A 20,922-nucleotide genomic window follows, 5' to 3' on the forward strand; every position below is an offset into this window, starting at 1 on the left:
TCTGCTTTTGCAAAAAATGAAATATAAATATTATACATGTTTCTATGTAACTGTCTTAGAGTGGTATAACAGTTTTCTGAGTTCTTTTATAGGAAATATTTTGTTGGGAGATGCAAAAGTCTTGCAAAGAAGAGGAAGCTGGTTAGGAAATACATAATTGTTACATAGTACACACATTATAATTTTTTTAATGTGTGATATGATCTTTGTTCTTGTAATGTTTGTCTTAAATGTTTTAAAGCCACTTTGAATGGCATGGCGTAGTCCTTGTACAGGAGACTTGTAAGTCCCAAGTCTGAGGGTATTGATGGTTATCTTTCAGAGGTAATTTGAATAGAACTTGTAAAAAATTTTTTTGTCCTGTGTCTTCACTACAAAAGATACAATCGATTAGCTCACAGAAAAAGACTTAATCATATGAAAAGATGTTAAACATTACTCTTAATTTAAGGAAGGAAAGCTAATTACAGCAATTAAAAACTATTTTAACTATGAAGTTGGCAAAGACCAGAAAATGTGCTAATACCCTGTGGCTAGGGTGTGAGGAAACAGGTATCTTCATACTTTCTTAATGGAAATGTAAATTATATAGTCTTTTGGGGGGCAGTTTTGCAATATTTATTGAAATTAGAAATATATATACCCTTTGACCTGGGAGTAGGAATTTTATTTTGTAATAATATTCTCCCACTTGGGGAAAGACTTAGGCCCAAGCACATGCATTATAGTATTGTCTGGCAGACTCCCAATTTAGAAGTTGCCAAATAGTCCGTAAGTTGGGAATTGGTTAAATAAAATAGGCTATATGTACATTTAATAGAATACTATGCAGGGACTAAAAAATGAGGATACCTATAGATGCTGCTTTGGATCACTGTTGTCATGTGAACAGTGTGACAACTGTTATGTGAAAAAGGCAAGGCAATAGTGGGTGTGTATAGTACACTCCCCATTTGCTTTTGTTTTTAAGGTATCAGTGAGGATATAGACATAGCATATTTCTACCAAACCAGCACAACACATTTTAATGGTAGTTGTTTCTAATTTGGAGTGGGGTGGGAGGGAATCTTTTTTTTACTTAATACCTGTTTTTTTTTTGTTTTTTTTTTTTTGAGACAGAGTGTTGCCCTGGCTAGAGTGAGTGCCGTGGCCTTAGCCTAGCTCACAGCAACCTCAAACTCCTGGGCTTAATCGATCCTACTGCCTCAGCCTCCTGAGTAGCTGGGACTACAGGCACGCGCCACCATGCCTGGCTAATTTTTTCTCTATATATTTTAGTTGTCCAGATAATTTCTTTCTATTTTTAGTAGAGACGGGGTCTCGCTCTTGCTCAGGCTGGTCTTGAACTTCTGACTTCGAGTGATCCACCCACCTCGGCCTCCCAGAGTGCTAGGATTACAGGCGTGAGCCACCGTGCCCAGCCAATAATTGTTTTTAAAAAAGCTTTGTTATTATTGGCATTTTTACTTTTAAAAACCATGTTCATTTATTGCTTTTTTTTAAAGCTGTGTTCAACAAAATTATTTGCCTTCAGTTCAGTTTGGTTTAGTAAATATTTACCGTAACATCAGTTCAATTTAGTAAAACATTGACAACGCCTGGTGTGTGCTATGTGCAAGGTACTTTGGAACAGACTAAAATAGATAAGTCCAGGCTAGAATATAATGGTAGAGCCTCAAAAATAGACTTTTAGAATCACTCCATCCATTTCCACCCTCTCCCCAACTGCATTCCTATTTGGAAAGAAATCTGAAGTAGTAGCAGTGCAGGCAGGAACAAATGCTTTGGGGAGCTAGCTTGTCCAGGTGCTCATTGTGTCTCCATGGAAACCAGCGATGGTTCTTACATTGACAAGGGAGTCCATTTTGTATCCCCCTCCCGTGTTTCCTGCGTTGCCACCAGTTCTCTCTCCACAGGCCCCCCCTTTTCTCCCTAGCATTGGCACGGAAAGCAGGGTTCCTAAGTGAGGTCAGCAAGCGTGGTCTTATTTACTTACTGTTTCTGAGTGTCACCAGAAAATGAGTGTTACTCTGAGGGCAACTTCAAAAACACCTAAATTGAGGCTGTGTTATTCAGTGGACCCATACTATTTTGTAGGGGAATACGGAGTTGAAAAGACAGCCTTGCTAAAGGAGTTTGGCATCTAGGAAGGACCGTCAAGTTTTACTGTATGAAAGGACTTTGGGGTTAGACATATTAAATTTGGACAGAGGCACCTTTTTAAGTACTAAGTTAATGAAAAGAGAGAACTGCTAATGAGTCTTCACAAAGCCACTTTCAGTTGTAGGGTTTTCTGCATGGGTTTGTGGCAGATGTTCCATCACACAGATATTTATGTTTCCTACTAGACTGTGATTCCTAACAGCAAAAACCACTCGGTGTCTTTATCTCTCTAGGCAAGGACTGAGCCTGGCTCATGGAAGAAGCAGAATACATTTCTTGAATGAACAATAGTCTCAAAAGTGATATTTCATATATCTCAAATTCATATTTAAATATTTTCAAAATTTTAATGTTTAATCCAACTTTTGCAACCTCTTTTGAATGTCCTTAGTTGTTTCAAGACCTGTTATAATGTTTTAAGTTGAAAATTAATTTAAAAAGTTGGTATATGAAAACATGGTAATTTTGTTTCTATACTTCACTATTATGAGTGTGCAAAATAAATTCAAATCTTTGTGACTGCCTCCTTTTTTTCGTGGACTTTTTCTGGAATTGTAATCTTGTTCTTTTAAAAAAATTTCTAATACTGTGCTTATTTCTGAAGAGATCTCAGGGAGATAATGAATAATTAAATACTTACAGGTATTTAGTTCTAGCCTAAATATATTTTTATGACCAGTTTGTTTTTTATAGTTAAAAACATTATTTGTGAGCTAAAACCTATTCACAGTTGTGGACCTGCAATTAAGTTGGCATCACTGATCACCTTAATTTAAACCTAGCTATACGTGGAATTTTGTCTTTATTTGATTTCTAGCTCTTTGTGCTCTTGTTCTTCTCTTATTTACCTTTAATTTGTCTACACTCTATTTCATTAAATAACTTTGTTTATTGAAGAAGTTTTGGAAGAACATGCACTAAGGGGTTGTTATCTGCAGTAGTTTCTGAAAGGCTGAGATTGTAAATATATATATTTTTTGGCCTTAGTTTTCTAATTTTCTTTAATGATCTTACTGCTTATGTAATAAGGAGAAAATTGTTTTAAAATGAAAAGATTGTTTATTTTCTGTGTTTGTGTGTGTGGGGAGGCAACATGCACCTTATTTGATGTTTTTTCAGAGTCCTTTTCCCTGGAGGAAGTGTTGACCTCAAGCGCTCAGATTATGCCAGGGTGGCCAAAATATTTTACAAATTGGCCATACAGGTAAATATCAGTCATTGCTCATTATTCCAGATTGGGTTTTATAAATTTCTGTGAGGATAATTCCTCTTTTAAGCATGTGGTCATGCTTCCTTCACAGTGACCCCTTCAACCTCATCACCCCTTCAGCCTTTGATGCCTTTGTTCTTGAACAGCCGGTGGCTGCTCCCACCCGTTTTCTGTGGGCTTCTAGAGACCTTTCAGAACCCTGCTGACCGGTCCTCTCTGTTGGTGCTCATTAATGTGAACCGTGTCTTCTTGTGGCTTAGTGATTCTTGTATCTCTCTCTGACCTCTTTTTATGATATGCTTGGCATTGTTCCTATGTTATTAATTCTCATCTCCTCTTGAAATCTGCTCTTCTCCCCAATTCACTCAATCCCATTTGCCCTTTCTTCACCATCACTGTAGACTCCATGTTCATTTGCCAAGCAGAACCTCTGACTTCTCTTTTGTAATGTTCACACTGGGCCTGCCTTTGCACCACAGCTCAGAACCTCACTTACTATTTCTCCCCTCAACATTTAACAGCAATTTTTAAATTAACCTGGCTGGCTCTAGTATCTTGCCAACACTCCCTTAAATATTTCCCTAAATAACTACTTTTTAGCATTTGAGATACCTGTTTAAAAACTTTTAATAGCTAGACTAAGTAACCTGTAGCCTTGTATAGTCTTTGGGTCAAGATATGTTCATAGCTCATCTTTCCAGCATGTGTGGGAGCTCAGTCTGAAGAGAGATTAAGTGATAGCCTATTTATGGATCCTGGAGAATTCTTCAGAAATCCATGTATAACTCAGGGTGCCTGCCTGCTAATGATAAACAGTTGTATAATTTTTGTTTTGAAAAGTTTAAATAAGCTTAGTTTTTTCTTTTTCTCACTCTGCAAAGAGTTTTGATGATGGAGACTATTTTCCTGTGTGGGGCACATGCCTTGGCTTTGAAGAGCTTTCATTACTGGTTGCTGAAGAGTGCTTATTGACTCTCACGTATACCATTGGGATCAAAATGCCACTGAACTTCACTGGAGGTAAGAATATTCTTTTTAGTCCTTTTAAAGGTATTTACTGAGCAGGATTAATAAGTGGCAAATATCAAAAAATGCTTATAACAGTAAGTTTTAGATTATTTACACAGGCTGAAGATGTGAATGACCACCCTTGTACTCATTTATGAAGATGACATAAGGCATTTTGAATTTTGGAAACTCATTGCTTCCGGTGATAGCAGGACCGTGTGTGATTAAGAATTCTGAAACTGGAACTGGTTTTAAATCCTAGCTTTCTCACTTTGGCCATGAGGAATCATTTAACCTCCCTCAGCTTCAATTTGTTCATCTGCAAAAGGGTATATCTCTTAGAGTTTCTTATGAGACTCGAATAAGATGATATTTTCCAGGCACTGTGCTCAGCACTTTTAACACAACTCTTATAAATGTTAGCTATTATTTCCCCTTGACTGTGTACTCTGTTTTAACTCCAAATGAGTGCACTGCAATTTAATTCTGACACTAATCACCTAGAGTTAAATGGCATGGTCCCCAACAAGACTGCCTTATTTCACATGCCAGCCACAGGTCACATCCCCAGACCATTCACACTTACTACCTACTGCTACAAAGAACTCATAGAACGCAAGAAAATACTGTATTTGGTCACCAACCAGGAACTCCAGTGTGTCCAGGGTTTTTATTAGAGTTCTATTACAAAAGCATGACTGATCGAATCACTGACTAAGTGACTGAACTCAATTTTCAGCCCCTCTTCCCTCCTTGGAGGTTGGGCTAACTCAAAGTCCCAACCTTCTAATCATGCAGTTAGCATTTCTGATGATCAGTCCCCATCCTGAAATAATCCAGGGGCCCACCTTGAGTCGCCTCATTAGCATGACAAAGACACTATTATTCCTCAGGAAATTCCAAGAGTTTTAGAAGCTCCCGGTCAAGAACCCAGGATAAAAACCAGACAGATTCTTTATTATACTACTCTGTATAAGTAGATAATGACTTTTGTAGGTTACTAATCTTTGAATCTTCAGAATTGAATGCTACCAACTAATCCTCTCCTCATGAGGATTTTTGAAGCAAAGCAGTCATACATAGAACTTACAGAATGCTTTATACTTTTGAAAGCTCTTTATTCCATTGTCTCACTTAAGCATTGCAGGAACCCTGTGGGAAGCATATGTATTAGGTCAGACTACTTTGGTCATGTGTTGCAAAACCCAGTTTGTACAAAAAAGGAATGTTGGGGTTCTCGTGGAAGCTGTTAGCAAGAATGAGGAGCCTGGTTTGGAACAGCTAACATCAAAGCCTTGAACATCACGATTTTTTGTTTTCTGTTTATTGGTGTTTGAACCTGTGCATCTGACTACAGACCCTTCAGTATTGACCACTAAGATATATTGCTTTTTTGATTTGTTTACTAAGTAGAAATGTTTTGGCTTGGTTAATGTTCCATTGTAAATGATTACCATTTTTAACCTTTTAAGTCCTAAGTACCTTTGAAAATACATTGAAAGTTCTGGATTCTTTGCTGGGAAAACAATATATACATATGTGGAAATTTTTAACCTGTTTTTTCAGAGCTGTCTAGGGAACTCCAGTTCCCTAGCAGATTCTCTGCATATTCTATGGGTAGCCTTGCTAATTCTCATACCAGAAGAATTTTACTTATTCATGTTAAAATTCTAGAAGAAAAGTACTTAAGTCTGGAGCATAGTTGAATTTATGTTAAACACATTTTGTGCTAGATTGGAATACTTCTGTGAAAATCATGTGTTTTGCTTATCATTTGGTCACCTTGATTATGTCTTAATAAAGGCCTCTCTTTGGCTGCAGATAAAGTGACCTCAGTGGATTTTATTTTTTGTGTGTTTAAGTTATTTCTCTTGTGCTTAAATTATCTCAGGTTCATTGCAAAGCAGAATGTTCCAGAATTTTCCTGCTGACTTGTTGTTGTCATTAGCAGCAGAACCTCTAACTGCAAATTTCCACAAGTGGAGCCTCTCCATGAAGGTATCAGGTTAATTACGCAATGAAATTAATAGCATTTAGAATCACTACAGAAGGAATCATTTTGTTTTATTTTTATACTCTAGAATTTTACGATGAATGAAAATTTAAAGAAGTTTTTCAAGGTATTAACTACAAATACAGATGGCAAGATTGAGTTTATCTCAACAATGGAAGGTATATATCACTATAGCATGTATACTTTATTTCACTTATTAATTTTATATTTATTAATTTTGGTGTGTATGGCTTCTTTGTGATGAATAAAATCATGTTATTTTGGGGCCTGAAGATGGAAGTTAGGGCACTTTGGGAGACGGGAGACATGTTTTGTCCACGTTCCGCATCAATTGCAATTTACCTGGGTATTTTCTAGAATGGAGTGAAGAAGAAGAAAAGTGAAGAGTAAGGAGGGAGGGGATAAAGAAATAAATGAAGAAAGTGACTTTTATTTTTTGCAATATTGCTTATTAAGTACCTTGACAGACTCTCCCCCAGACAAGAACACAAAATGTGGTTGATGTAGAAAAGCATCTTAAATACATCGATGAAGTGGAAAGGAAATAAAGATACTTGGGTGCAAAACTTCAAGATCTGAGTAGAGTATTTAAACCAGCATTATTATTGAATTAGGAGAATTTGAAACAAAGCTCAGGACCCTCTACATGGACATTACTTCATGGAGCAGGACCTGAAATGCTATACCTGAAACATAAGGGCGAACTCAGGATACACCCGGAATCCTGCCTGCAGAACTGCAGGGAGAATTGTGCATCTTGAGTCTTGGCACTAAGAGAGTAGGGCAGCGCAGTGAATAAGCTTTGAGTATTCAGAAGGACAAACTGGTTTTCCTAGTGTGGCCTCCAATATACTAAGAGGGAAGTTGGAAAATCTCAGGTCAAGAATTTTGTTCAAAATTGTCTTAGACTAGTAATACCCACACATGCATCGCTGAAGCAAATATAAATAGTTCTCTTGGGCGAACCAGGTGTTCACCTCAGGCTTCAAGGAATTTCCATATATAAGATTTGAAGGAAAATGAGCAATTCACAGCCAAAAGATCACTAATGTACAAGGAAGCAAAGTACCATGAATGAGAATTTGCAGACACAACAGATGCAGAAGTAGACCTGAGTAGAATTATGAGATACAGTATAACATAACTTTTAAAGAAATGAGGGCCGTTTGAAAATATAAGTATGAAATAATCAGATTTAAAAAGAACCAAATTCTGCTACTAGAAATGAAAATGTAATTGAAATAAAAATCTCAGTTGCGTTAATCAGAAGGTTAGACACAATCAAAGAACTAGAGTAGAAAATTGATGAACTAGAGTAGAAGATAAATCTGAAGGAAACATTGAGAATCCAATATAGATAGAAATATAAAATGTATTGAAAGAAAGATTGGAACCTGGTAGATAGAGTGAGAAGTTCTAACATACCTAACCAGAACTCTGGAAGGAAAAGGAGAAAGTGGGATAGAGACAGGCTATTTCCATATAAAAAAATAAATTTCAGGTGGATGAAAGACCTAAGTGGAAAGGAAAAGTATAACAAGGTTTTAGAGGAATTAAAGGAGAATGTCATCTCATGTAAGGTAAGGAGTTTTGCAGACAAAAGTGAAACACAAATCATAAAGGAAAAGATTGATAAATTCAGCCAAATTACGAAGTTATATTCTTAAAAAATAGCACAGAGGAGGGAAAAAAGGAGATATTTGTAATATATATAACTGACAAAGGATATGCATCTAGCTTATATAAAATAAAACCATGAATTGAGAAGAAAAGACAGCCTACTAAAAATGGATAAGCTGGGCACAGTGGTGCACACCTCTAATCTCAGCTGCTTGTGAGGCTGAGGTGTGAGATCTTTGAGCTCAGGAGTTTGAGATGAACTTGAGCAACATAGTGAGACCCTGTCTCTGAAAAATAAAATGAAATAAAAAATATATAAAATAGATAAGAGATTTGAATAGGTACCTTATAAAAGAAATTTGATTGTTATATACACATACTGTTCAGATAAGTTGCTCAGTGTAATTACTGATTAGGGGAATGCAAATGGAAACCAAAGTGGAAAACCATTTTACACCCAGCAGACTAGCAAAATTAAGAAGTCTTCTGGTGACAAGTGCCACCCAGTATGTGACACAGCTGGTGCTCTTATGCACTTATGACTGGAATATAAATGCTACAACTACATTAGAAAACATTTTGGCATTTCTTAATAAAATTGAACATTTTCCAGTTCTATTACCCAGCAAATTCTGTTACTTGATTAAAAAATACCTTAGTGAAACTTTTCATGTACATAGAAATGTACATGACATTGTTGTTCATACTAGCAAAAAATTGGAAACAACCCAAACATCAGACAGTGCAAAAGATAAATAATACTTACTACACAGCTGTTAAAATCAGTGAGCACACACATCTGCATGCATCACTGAGTGAATCATGAAAGCAATTTTGAGTTAAAGTGTCAAGTCACGAGGTAATGTACACTGTATGTTTTCATTTATATGATGTTTAAACCTTGGCAAAAAATAATATATTGTTTGGTGCTAATTCTGAGGAAAATATGGGGCAATGAATGATTACGACAATCATTCTTACCAGGCCGAGGGGAAGAAAATATGGTTTGGGAGGGACACTGATGGGGCTTTGGGAATGTTAGTCTTGTTTTAGTTCTTAGTCTGGATGATAGGAAATTGGGTTCTCGTTTTGTTTCTTAAGCTGTGTGTGTATGTGTTGTACATTTTTCCAAATAAGTTATATTGTACAATTTTAGAAACTGAAAAAGTAGATGGAGAAAGAAATGTTGCCAAGTGAATAATAGTAGTGAGAAGAAGTTGGGGAAAATAGAATGCACAGTTTGGTCCTCATGTGAGTTAGCAGCCAGGTCACTGGGCTTTTAGCCCCAATTAATTCCTCATGGTCCCTGAGTCCTGGTGAGAAGGATTAAATGAGAAAATTCTAGTAGGTGGTGACAACTTGTGGAGTTACCATGGTAGCTGTTTTATCTTTCAGTAAAGGTAATGTAGTTTAGGACATTAACATTTTTTCAGACCGGAATGTCACCTATAATCTGTAACAAATGTTAGTAAACTCTAATATGGGTAAGTATACTATACCCCAATAGTTTTCAGGGATGTAGAATAACCTGAATGTTTAGGATGACTGATGGACATGGTGTGAATTGAACTTTGTTGACATATATGACATATATGGATATTTTCTTTTCTCCATTGAATATGTGCTTGTCTTTGATGTATTGGGTATGTTTTTCTGAGTAGCTGCCTTCCAGTCTTTGGATATATCTTTGGGTATATCTGTCTTAGAGTATTTCTGACTCACCTGTGTAAGTAGCAAACTCCAGAAAGAGTCGAAAGTATCCCACCAGTACTGATTAGTATAGGTGGTCACATACCCTTAACTAGGCAAGCTGTACAGGTCTTGCAGTGCAGTGCAATACAAGGTGATGGATTGGCCAGAAGCCTTGAGAGGAGATGTCATTTTACAGATGTTGTCTCCTGCTCTCCTAGGAGGTAAAGACTAGATGACTGTAAACTTGGATTGGGACCTCTTGTGGAACAAGGCTTGATGGGATGGGGCAGACGGAGGTGCCAGGAGAAGTCGGAAGTGGAGCCCAGAGAGGGAAGAGGCTCCATCTGCTGTGTGTGTCAAATGGCCTCCTTGCCCTGTCTTTGAATTGGTGAGGCTGGTTAGTGCCACCTGAGAGGCAAGGGTACTGAGTGGAATAAACTAGAATAAAGTAAAAGTAGCACATGTTATTCAAAGGTTGGTCATATCATGGTCTTGCTTCTGGGGAGGTCAGACCTTAACGATTTAGAAATGATATCCAGGGAATTCTGGGGCAAGTTATTCAACCCAATCTGAAATTAGCTTCTCATTTGAGCTTTTCATCTTCTCTCCAACCCTCTTTCCCCACCTGTGTTTCTTATTTCAGTGGGTAGCATCACATTCATCAAATCATCCAAAGTCAGAAACCTGGGAGTTGTCCATGACCGCCTGCCTCTACTCTCCACATCTAAGAAATTCATTCCAATTTCTACCTCCCAAATCCTTCTTGAATGTTTCCTCATCCCTACCCAGCCCGCCCGTGTCCTACGTCATCATTACCTACCTGCCACCTGGATTGCTGCAGGAGTCCCCTCACCTTTCCACAAGTCCGTCTTCCAGCCAGCACTGGTGATCCCCCTGGAGTGCCAGTCTGGTCATGTTGCTTGAACAGAACTCCTCAGTGGCTCTTTAACATTGGAGAATGAAGTCTAGATTTCCCAGATCATCTCCTCACCCTCTCCCTGTCTTCACCTCTAGCCTTCTACCCTGAGTGACCTGTTGAGCACACAGCCCTCCACAGAGCTGTATTTTGCACCTATGTGCTTCTTCTCATGTCCTTTCCTCGTCTCTGAAAAGCTGTCCTTCCCCTCCAGTCCCTTCTCCTGATGAACTCTTAGCTGTCTTGAAAAACTTGGCTCAGCTGCCATCTCCTGGAGGCCTTCACCACCATTGTTCCTCCTCTCCATGTCTTCAGTGCTCTTTGTGCTATGTGGGAATGTTTCTTATTGCTGTTATTTGTTCATGTTCTATCTTTCCCTCTAGACTAAGAGCTCATTGAGACCTAGAACTATGTTTTATTTTCCCATGTGTTTCCAGGGCTTTGTGTAAAGCTCATAGATGTTGAATGAATGCCTAATTATTTAAGTGATAGTGTATTGGGTTTGAAGTTAGGGAATCAAGTTTCTTGTTGGTTCTACTCATGGCTATATTGTATCAGGTTCATTTGCAAATTTCATCACCTAAAAATTTTCTCACACCTCCAAGATAGGAACACTTGAGATACTCTATATTTGCATATTTTCTTTCTACTTTTGATACTTTTGTTCTAAATTAGTAGGAAAGGCGTGATTCCTATAGTTTTCAGGAACCTACATTGGTCTTTTAGTAATGCAGTTTACTAAAGAAGAGTAAATCTTACTTGTTTCTGAATGTCAGTGTATCTGTATGAGGGAATTTCAAAAAGTTCATGGAAAATGGAATTAAAAGATTAAAAAAATAAACTTTATTTCTCAGCATAATCTCTGTCAAGGTCAAGGCACTTTTATAAGCAATGATACCAGCCATTTAGTCCATCCCTGAAGAACTGAGGGTCCTGGGAATTTACCTTGTCGATGAAGTCATTTTTAACATTACCTGAAGAAAAATGGGTGTCCTTTAAAGATTTTTTTAAGCTTAGGAAACAAAAAGACATCAGAGGAGCCAAATCAGGACTGTAAGGTGTATGCCTAATGATTTCACATTGAACTCTTTAAAATTGCCCTTGTTTGGTGAGAGGAATGAGCAGGAGCATTGTTGGGGTGGAGAAGGACTCTGGTGACACTTTCCTGGGCATTGTACTGCTAAAGCTTTGGCTAACTTTCTCAAAGCACTCTCACAATAAGCAGATGTTATTGGTCCTCACAAAGTCAACAAGCAAAATGCTTTGAGCATCCCTAAACACTGTTGCCATGACCTTTTTTTTTTTTTTTTGAGACAGAGTCTCACTCTATTGCCCAGGCTAGAGTGAGTGCCGTGGGCGTCAGCCTAGCTCACAGCAACCTCAAACTCCTGAGCTCAAGCGATCCTCCTGTCTCAGCCTCCCGAGTAGCTGGGACTACAGGCATGCGCCACCATGCCCGGCTAATTTATTCTATATATATTTTTAGCTGTCCATATAATTTCTTTCTATTTTTAGTAGAGGTGGGGTCTCACTCTTGCTCAGGCTGGTCTCGAACTCCTGAGCTCAAACGATCTGCCCACCTCGGCTTCCCAGAGTGCTAGGATTACAGGCGTGAGCCACCGCGCCCTGCCCCTGTTGCCATGACCTTTGCTCTTGACCAGCCTGCTTTTGCTTTGACTGGACCATTGCCACCTCTTGGTAGCTACTGCTTTGATTGTGCTTTGCCTTCAGAATCATACTGGTAAAGCCACATTTCATCTCTCATTTACACTTCTTTGAAGAAATGCTTCAGGGTCTTGATCCCATCTGTTTAAAAGTTCCATTGAAAGCTCTGCTCGTCTGTAGTCGATCTGGGCACAATGGTTTTGGTACCTATCAAGTGGAAAGTTTGCTCAACTTTAATTTTTCAGTCAGAATTGTGTAAGCTGAACCAATTGAGATGTCTGTGGTATTGGCACATGGACAAAATGAATTTTTTTCCTCAAAAATTGAATTGTCTGCTGCTGTGAGGTTCATCTTCAACATCATCTCATTTATTCTTAAAATGAATTATCCATTCTGCTGACTTCTCTGGGGCATTGTCCCCATCAACTTCTTGAAAAGGATTGATTTCACTATTTATTCTTCCACCCAAGCTCCACCGTAAATTTGCCTTTTTTTCTTGCTTTGCTTTTAGCAGAATTCATGTTGCTCTGATAGTGGCTCTTTTCAGACTAATGTCTTTTTTTTTTTTTTCTTTTTTTATATTGATATGTGTCCTGGTTCCACAGAACAGACTAATGTCTTAATCTTCTTACTACCCCAAACTAGATCCTGTTCAGACATGTTATAACAAGTTAGTATAAGTTTATTTTGATATAAAACATTTTGAAATCCATGCCATTTTTTCACAATACTCATTTTCTATGAACTTTTTGAGGATCCCTTATATTTATCTATATGTATCTGTTCCTTTCTCTCTCTATAATCTATCAGATAAATCCTCATTATGATTTATCACTTAAGGCATTTTTTTAATTCTCAAAAATGCTTTTTGTATCTTGAAGAAATATACTAGAAGATCTTCCTTTCAGTTAACTGTGTGTGGCAGTGAATTTCCTAGTCACCCAGCCTGTGGGTCTCTTGCTGGTAGCTTCACGTGTAGTCCTAGAGCTGAGAGAAAGGGCAAGGTCACACGGGGGCTGGGGGAGAGGCAGTGGGGAGGGACAAGCAGAGCCCCTAGAGCTGCTTGTGGTAGGTTTTTCCTCTTGGGAACTGCTTCAAGCCTAGGATAAAATGTTCCTTTTCCCGTGGCCTGCTCTCCAGTGGAAGAGCCTCGTGGGATGTGAGTGGACAGTGCTCTTTCCACTAGATACCGCTGCTGTCAGCTAAGTCTCTTCACTTCTCCAAGTACTCTGATAGTAGTCATGGTTATAATTCCAAAGCACAAAATAATAGAGGGGAGATTTTTTTTTATTAAAATGAGGAAAGGCACAAGTGAAGAAGGATGAATATGTACATTTTCAGGAGCTAAATATTACACATATTCATGTTTTTAAGAAATTGTGGAAGTTTTCAAGCTTATATAAAATCAAAACAGTAATACAATGAACCCTGGGTACTTGTGTATCAGCTTTAACAATTGTCAACGTATATATGGCCCTTTTTGTTTTGTATCTGCTTTCTCCCCACACTGGATTATTTTTTGAGGCAAATCCCAGGGATCATACCATTTTATCATTAAGAGTTCTAAAAACAATTGAATTATGTTGCCAAGAATCTTTAACACCAAGTTTTAAAGTTTTAAGAACATTTTAAAAATTGATACCATTCCTTAGGGACAGTGTCTATTAAAAAAAATTGACAACATGAAGTCATCAGTCATTCCTTAGACTGAGAGAGACAAATTGGTTATGTAATTGGTTATGTAAAAGGACACCAGCATTACTGCCATAGTTCATTGTCATATGCATAGTAAGTCATCATCATGGGAGGGCATGAAGGAATGGCATGAAAGGGAGAAGAGAGAGACCCATCATGGAAAAAAACTTGTGTCACTGATGTGCACTTCACTGTTGAACTTGGATAGATTCCTCGGCTCAACTATTTTACTTTACTAGGGTTGTCTAGAAAAGCAAATCATATTATAAATTGTAAAAGCTTGCATATCAGTGAAATACATTATTGGGAATTTTCACATTGACTATGAGTAGAAGTTATTTTGTGTCTGAGAGAATATGTACAATTTTACTTTGATATAGTGAGTTATAAAATAATGTATTATGTAGGATATAAAACAATTTCGTCATCATCATAAACCATTCTCAATACTTAACTAGTTTATGTTCTTCATACAGGATATAAGTATCCAGTATATGCTGTCCAGTGGCATCCAGAGAAAGCACCTTATGAGTGGAAGAAATTAAATGGCATTTCCCATGCACCTAATGCTGTGAAAACTGCATTTTACTTAGCAGAGTTCTTTGTTAATGAAGGTAATATGGGGTACATAATTTTGTCACTCCTGTGTAGTTTTGTAGGAGATTGCTCTCATCTGAACTTTTGTCTGCTCTTTTGCTCTATAAATGTTCTGTAAGTTCTGTAGGTTCAACTTTAAAAAAAAAAAATTAAGTAATGTGAAAACCCTGAAATGGAGATATTTGATATTCAGGTAAAGCCAGGACAATTATTTCAGTAACAGTATCATACATGATAGAGTGGGCAGCATTCTTGAACAGCAGCGTAAAGAATGTTGAGTTCTTTTTTTTTTTCTTTCTTTCTTGGACACTTTTAATTTAGATTCTCCTCCATTACTCTTCTTTTTTAGGAATAATGTTTTAATCATAACATTCTCTGAGAACTGGATGTTATTTTTCCAAGACAATGATGTGATACCCACTGGCCTGTGATTTTAAGGATGCTCATCTGTAGTTAATAAACTTTGCCTGCTTTTTGGTTTTAAAAACACAGGTATTTTCAGGCTATGTTATATTTGTGGGTGAAATTGAGAATTGTAGTTGCTTATTTTTTAGTTGAGTAATATGGGTACAGTAAGTTCTCACTTAATATGGTTGATAGGTTCTTAGAAACTATGACTTTAAACTGAAACAACATATAATGAACCCAGTAATGTTGAAGGAAACAATATTATTCAAGGACCTGCTGTCGTTTTGCTTTTAAAGTTGCAGTTTCCAAGAGCCTGTTGATGACATTAAGTGAGGACTTTGGTTAGATGTGGCCATTTGACAACTTCAGTGAGCCTTGATTTCATCCCATCTCCTGGCTTGCCCTAAGTGTTTTTTTTTTTTTTGAGACAGAGTCTCACTCTGTTGCCCAGGCTATAGTGCCGTGGCATCAGCCTAGCTCACACCAACCTCAGACTCCTGGGCTCAAGCAATCCTTTGCCTCAGCCTCCCGAGTAGCTGGGACTACAGGCATGCACCACCATGCCCAGCTAATTTTTTCTGTATATTTTTAGTTGTCAATATAATTTCTTTCTATTTTTAGTAGAGACAGGGTCTTGCTCTTGCTTAGGCTGGTCTCGAACTCCTGAGCTTAAACGATCCACCCACCTTGGCCTCCCAGAGTGCTAGGATTACAGGCGTGAGCCACCGCGCCCGGCCTGCCCTAAGTTTTTATCAACCCCCCTGCTCTAGTTGGGAAGTACTTCCTACTGAATTCACTCCAGTTTAGAATTACGCATAGTTGAGTAGATGGTTTCATGACAAGAACTCCACATTAAAAAAATAAATTTTCCCACATGCAGCATTGGTCCAACAGCAGTGGGCATAGCCAAGTTAGCTGCAGTGTCAATCACATGGCAGTCTATTTAGTCTTCATCTTCCAATGTCTTCCTTTCTAAAAATGCCGTAAGAGCCTGTTTATTTTGCCTTTAGGAAGAAATCTGAACTCTCAGCCCCTCACATGCCAGTTTTGGCCTTGCCAAACTTCTCACCGTGCTCTTGTTTTTCATCATCCTGCCGTATCTGTGACAATGCTTTTCCATCTGCCTCAGCTTCACCAGTTTCTCCATCCTTCTGCTCTTGTCGCACCTCAGTGAAGATACACTATAAAAACACTGTCATACGATTCTGTGTGGTTACTAGGCTAACTTCTTGAGTGCCAGGACCTTTTCCTGTTTGTATTTCCATCCCCAGGCTCTGTATCTAGTGCTGTGCACACATAGCCACTTGGTGTTTGCGTGACTTGGGGAGCGAGCACCACCTTGGGTGTGGGACGGGGCAAATACAGCGTAGCTGCTGCGTCAGTAAATCAGATGCTGTCTTATTTGGGGGAAATTTGTAAAGCATTTCTCCTCTTGTTGGTGTTTTCCCACATGATGCTGATTGCAGGAAGAAGAAATATTATAAAGTAGTCTGAAAAATTTTGTCATCCAATCTTTTTTAAAAATTTAACACTTTCTTTTTCTTGTAGCTCGGAAAAACAATCATCATTTTGCATCTGAATCTGAAGAGCAGAAAGCACTGATTTATCAGTTCTATCCAGTTTTTACTGGTAATATTTCTTCATTTCAGCAATGTTATATATTTGATTGAAAGTCTTGAATTTGTTAAGGAGCCACTTGGAATAATTTCATGATTAAACTGTTACAATAACTTGCTACCCATGGCAATATTAGAAAGCCACAAGGGATTCTTTTTCTATGATGTGACTGGCTTTGATTCTTCATTCAGTTTGTGACTTTGTACCACATTTGATAATTAAACAGTGAGATAGGTAAATAACATACTGTTTTTCATGGAAAAACTTTGTATCTGAACATTAGAAAAATAAATTTATTGAAAGTATAAGTATTTTTTCTAACTTACTGATTTTGGAAATAAATATTACCCTCTCCCCACCAACCCCATCCTTCTCACTGAAGACTTTAAATTCTACCTCTAGTTTACTGTGCTGGCTCCCTCCTTTGGGTCTCAGGAGTAGTGTGTGTGTGTGTGTGTGTGTGTGTCTGTGTCTGTGTGTGTATTTCCTTTTCTGCTCTGTTTTAGCTCCACTGTTAAAGTGCACACATCCTGAAAACATAGTCTGTGTCTTGAATTTTTTGTCTTTCATTATATCTAGCAAAGCAGACCTCAATAAATAATTGTAACTACTTATAAATGAACTTTTTTTCCTATGGAAAATAAAAAGCTGTCATACATTTATTTTGGTACATTTTCATATATTTTTAAATCTGTGCTACCCTCCTCTACTCTTCATCATCCCATATAAACTGTCAAAAGGATGAAATTTAGGAACTCCTTGAGGACAACCAAGTTGTTGGAAGAGAGAGAGAGAATTTGTTGAGCTTTATCTGATAAATGGTGTTTGTGCGTCTGTCCTCTGCAGTCATTCAGAGCTGTTGCTAGAGAAGTAGAAACATGGGAAATAGTGATTGGGAAAGATGTTGCAGGGGATTACGAGTGATTTTACAAACAGATAAGAATAATAATCCGGAGATCCTGAGGTAAGTCATAATCTTTAGGCAGTAAGGACAAATGGAACATAGAAATTGAAAGGGATTAGCAAATTTGGTCAGCCAGGAAAGAACTTTAATAGAAATGTGGCAGATTTAGTTTCTGTATATGAATGTGTAAATTCTTTGTTGAGTGTTTTATTATTGAATGTGTCATTCCTGGCTAAGTTCATGTCTCCCACCACTAAAAAAATGTGTAACAACGCTATTACTGCTCATAATGCCAGAGCTCTTCCCAGCCTGTTTGTATTGAAACCGTATAGTTCTGCTTGTCTCTGCAGATCCCTAGGCACACTTCATTCTGACCCTCCCATTCTTCACGATGCTGCGTCATCCAGCCTTCTGCCCATGAATACTGGCTTCCAAAGGTTCTTATGTGCTTCATTGATGATAATCATAAATGCAAGAAAATGTGAACAATCACTTCTTTTCTGGTGATGTTCAGTTTACCATTATTCTGTGTATTTTTTTGAAGCCTTGATGCCGGAATCCCTTTATTCCAAGAATGGAATCTCTTTCAAAGTTGACCACAGCCCTGCCTTCCACACACCACTGCCAGCAGGAAGGACAGGCAAGGGCTTGAGGGCAAAGGAGAAGGGCAGTCCCATTCAGGCAAAGGGTGTCTGTCCCTTGTCAAGCCTGACGTTGCTACAACAATGGGGGCAAGAGAGGACGTTGATTAGAAGTGTCTGTTGAGCCAGGCGAGGTGGTTCATGCATGTAATCCTAGCGCTTTGGGAGCCCAAGGTGGGAGGATTGCTTGAACCCAGGAATTTGAGCCCAGCCTGAGGAACATAGTGAAACCCTGTCTCTACAAAACATAAGAATAATTAGCCAAGTTTGGAGGTGCATACCTATAGTCCATGCTAGTTGTTAGGCTGAGGCAGGATGATCACTTGAGCCCAGGAGTTCGAGGTTGCAGTGAGCTCTGTTGACACCACTGCACTCTGGCCTGTGCTACAGAGTGAGACCTGTCTCTAAAGGAATAAAGAAGTGCCTGTTGAAGTTGCTGAGTAACAGTCTGGAAAGCTCTTGGAGGAGCTGGGTGGCCACTCATGGAGGACTGATACCTGTGGGAGTCTGGGGAAGGCTGGGTCACATCTTTGTGGGCAGGAGAGGCACAGAAGCTGAAAGACCAAGTGTGACTGAGGGAGCAGGCGTGGATTAGAAAAGGGAAAAGGAAACAACAAAAGGAGGAAGGACTAACTGTGGGCTTTTCTTAAGGGCAGCTGATATGAACCTTTCTCCAGCCTACAGCTGATTTCAGTTTCTAGGGGTTTTTGGAGAACAATTGCCTAAGTTCTTACCTCCAGCATTTTTCATTCTCTTGTGTGTATGGAATATCCCAAATGAAAGGGGAATGTCAGGCTTCAAGGGCAGGCCCTGCACTCATTTCTTTCCAGTCAGATACTGCTGCGGGCCCACAGGTTCATGTAATTTGAGGCCTGGCACAAGGTATTTGGTGAGGTGATGTTGGGCGTGTCTCCATTTCCACACTGCAGAGTGGGGAAATCAAAACCATGTCAGTAGGCCAAATCCTGTGGTTAGAATGGTCCTATGGCTTCTAAAAGCAGGGACAGCTCCTGCAAAAGTGCCCAAGCCCAGCTCCTGACACGTAGTAGGACCTCAGTAAGTGCCCATCCCTCATTTTCCCTCCCTCCACTGAAATAATTGGCCAGCCCTACATACATGCTGGGTCTTTCTGTTTTTACTTATCAGAATTATAAGAAAATACTGCATTTAAGAAATTTCTCATATGAGAAGAATTAAGAGAAAAAAGCCTTTACTCCTTAGAATCAGAAACTTTGTTATTTTACTTGGGATTTTATTACATTTAAACAAATTTCTTTTTAAAATGAATAAAGTTTTTATTCTATATAGCATTTTCATTCCAATAGTAGTTTAACTGGGGGTCTTTTGCAGTAATGCATTAGGAACACTAGATGTCAGGAGAGAACAAGCTAACCTACTGTTTGGTTGTGTTTGCATTCAACCATTTGGAATAGTAGATTTTAGGAAATTGCTAGAAACCTAAAGAACATTTGCTGGTACAATTATTATATTTATTTAAATAGTAATGGTTGTATAAACATAGACTAACGCCTAATACTAGATGTTTTCCAGTCTGATCTATGAGGGAGTCCTAAACAAAATGATTTGACAAAAACAAACAATTTTAAGCATCTATTAAGGACCAAGTGCTTTCATGTTCATAAATCCATAGACTGTATATAAAATTCCAATGTCCTTTCTCCTGATGCCTAACTGGCAACATCTAGGCTAGAGAGTGTTGTTCTGGGTGAGTAAAAAAGAACCAGAGCCTCATAATGAGAGATGCTTCTGGAGAGGCCGGCAGGGAAGGTGCCAAATCAATCCAGAAGTATTCCTTGATCCTCTGCAAAGATATGGGTAGAAATGCCTTAAACAAACAAGGAAATGGTTTGTATTTTTCTTCCTATAGTTTAAGATTTCTCAACATAATGTATTCTAAATCTTGTCATCTTTTCCCCTTCTAATTTAAGGAAAAGCCCCTAATCATAAGTTTTCCTGTTAAACATGTTCCTTTTTGCATAAATTTGCCATGCTTTTAGGCTTCTGATTCTCTGACATTTATTATAATTTGTCACATACCTAATTGAGAGCCAGTTTGTTTCATAATATAGATTATCTTTAGAATTTTACAATACCACTTTAATATCTTTTGCTATAGTTCAGCATTCAAGTTAATCTGTCTTGGAAGTTCTTCAGGGAGAAACTCAAGGGTTTGAGAGAATTAGAGGATCTCAGAGTGGAAGATAATTTAGACTGTCGTGGTGGGCAATGGGAAGACTTCATATTTCCATTAATGAAGCCTAGACAGTATTTGTTTTAGGTCAGCCGCATTACTCCTGGATTACATTGAACTGTTCACAAAACTACAAATCCCAATTCTTTCCTGTTCAGTATGTATGTTGTCTCTTCCATCCGGCTTCCCAGGGGATCCAAGTGGCAAAGAGTACTGAGAATGCCAAGGATCCAGTGCTATCTCTGCCCTTTCCTGACTGTGTAGCTTCGGGCAAACCACACATTCACTTGGCCTTGAACATTTCTGTTTATTCTCTGTGTCCTGTGTACTTTAGATCCCCTTAGAATTGTCCTTCAACATTTTAAACCCAGAGTAGATAATTTAATAGTCTCTGATAATCTAAAAAAATTATTTCATACACTTTTTATAAAGTTAAATAGCTCAATAAAAGTTTTCAACTTCAGCAGTTAGAATAGCAATTTTACTTTGCCCATAGTTAAAACTACCCCTTCTCTTTCAATTTTGTAAAACAAATTGAAGTGAGGATGGGCATTTACATT

At 38.3% G+C, this 20,922-nt stretch overlaps 1 protein-coding gene across 2 annotated transcripts in view; it reads left to right on the forward strand.

Annotated features, from left to right (window-relative positions):
- GGH (gamma-glutamyl hydrolase) overlaps positions 1-17,167 on the forward strand; it is a 28,858-nt gene extending 11,691 nt beyond the window's left edge. Inside the window, exons 4-9 of one of the 2 annotated variants that reach the window (XM_069466457.1) lie at positions 3,283-3,367; positions 4,255-4,393; positions 6,273-6,379; positions 6,463-6,553; positions 14,460-14,597; positions 16,537-17,167. In XM_069466457.1, coding sequence (XP_069322558.1) covers positions 3,283-3,367; positions 4,255-4,393; positions 6,273-6,379; positions 6,463-6,553; positions 14,460-14,597; positions 16,537-16,658 — 682 coding nt within the window. In that variant the 3' untranslated portion in view covers positions 16,659-17,167. Of the gene's footprint in view, positions 1-3,282; positions 3,368-4,254; positions 4,394-6,272; positions 6,380-6,462; positions 6,554-6,732; positions 6,753-14,459; positions 14,598-16,536 lie in introns of those variants that run through there. The other variant, XM_069466458.1, reaches the window with a different exon arrangement.
- The last annotated feature ends 3,755 nt before the right edge of the window (positions 17,168-20,922 follow it).

This window comes from Eulemur rufifrons, chromosome 3 (assembly GCF_041146395.1).
Source record: "Eulemur rufifrons isolate Redbay chromosome 3, OSU_ERuf_1, whole genome shotgun sequence".
Classification (NCBI taxonomy): domain Eukaryota; kingdom Metazoa; phylum Chordata; class Mammalia; order Primates; family Lemuridae; genus Eulemur; species Eulemur rufifrons.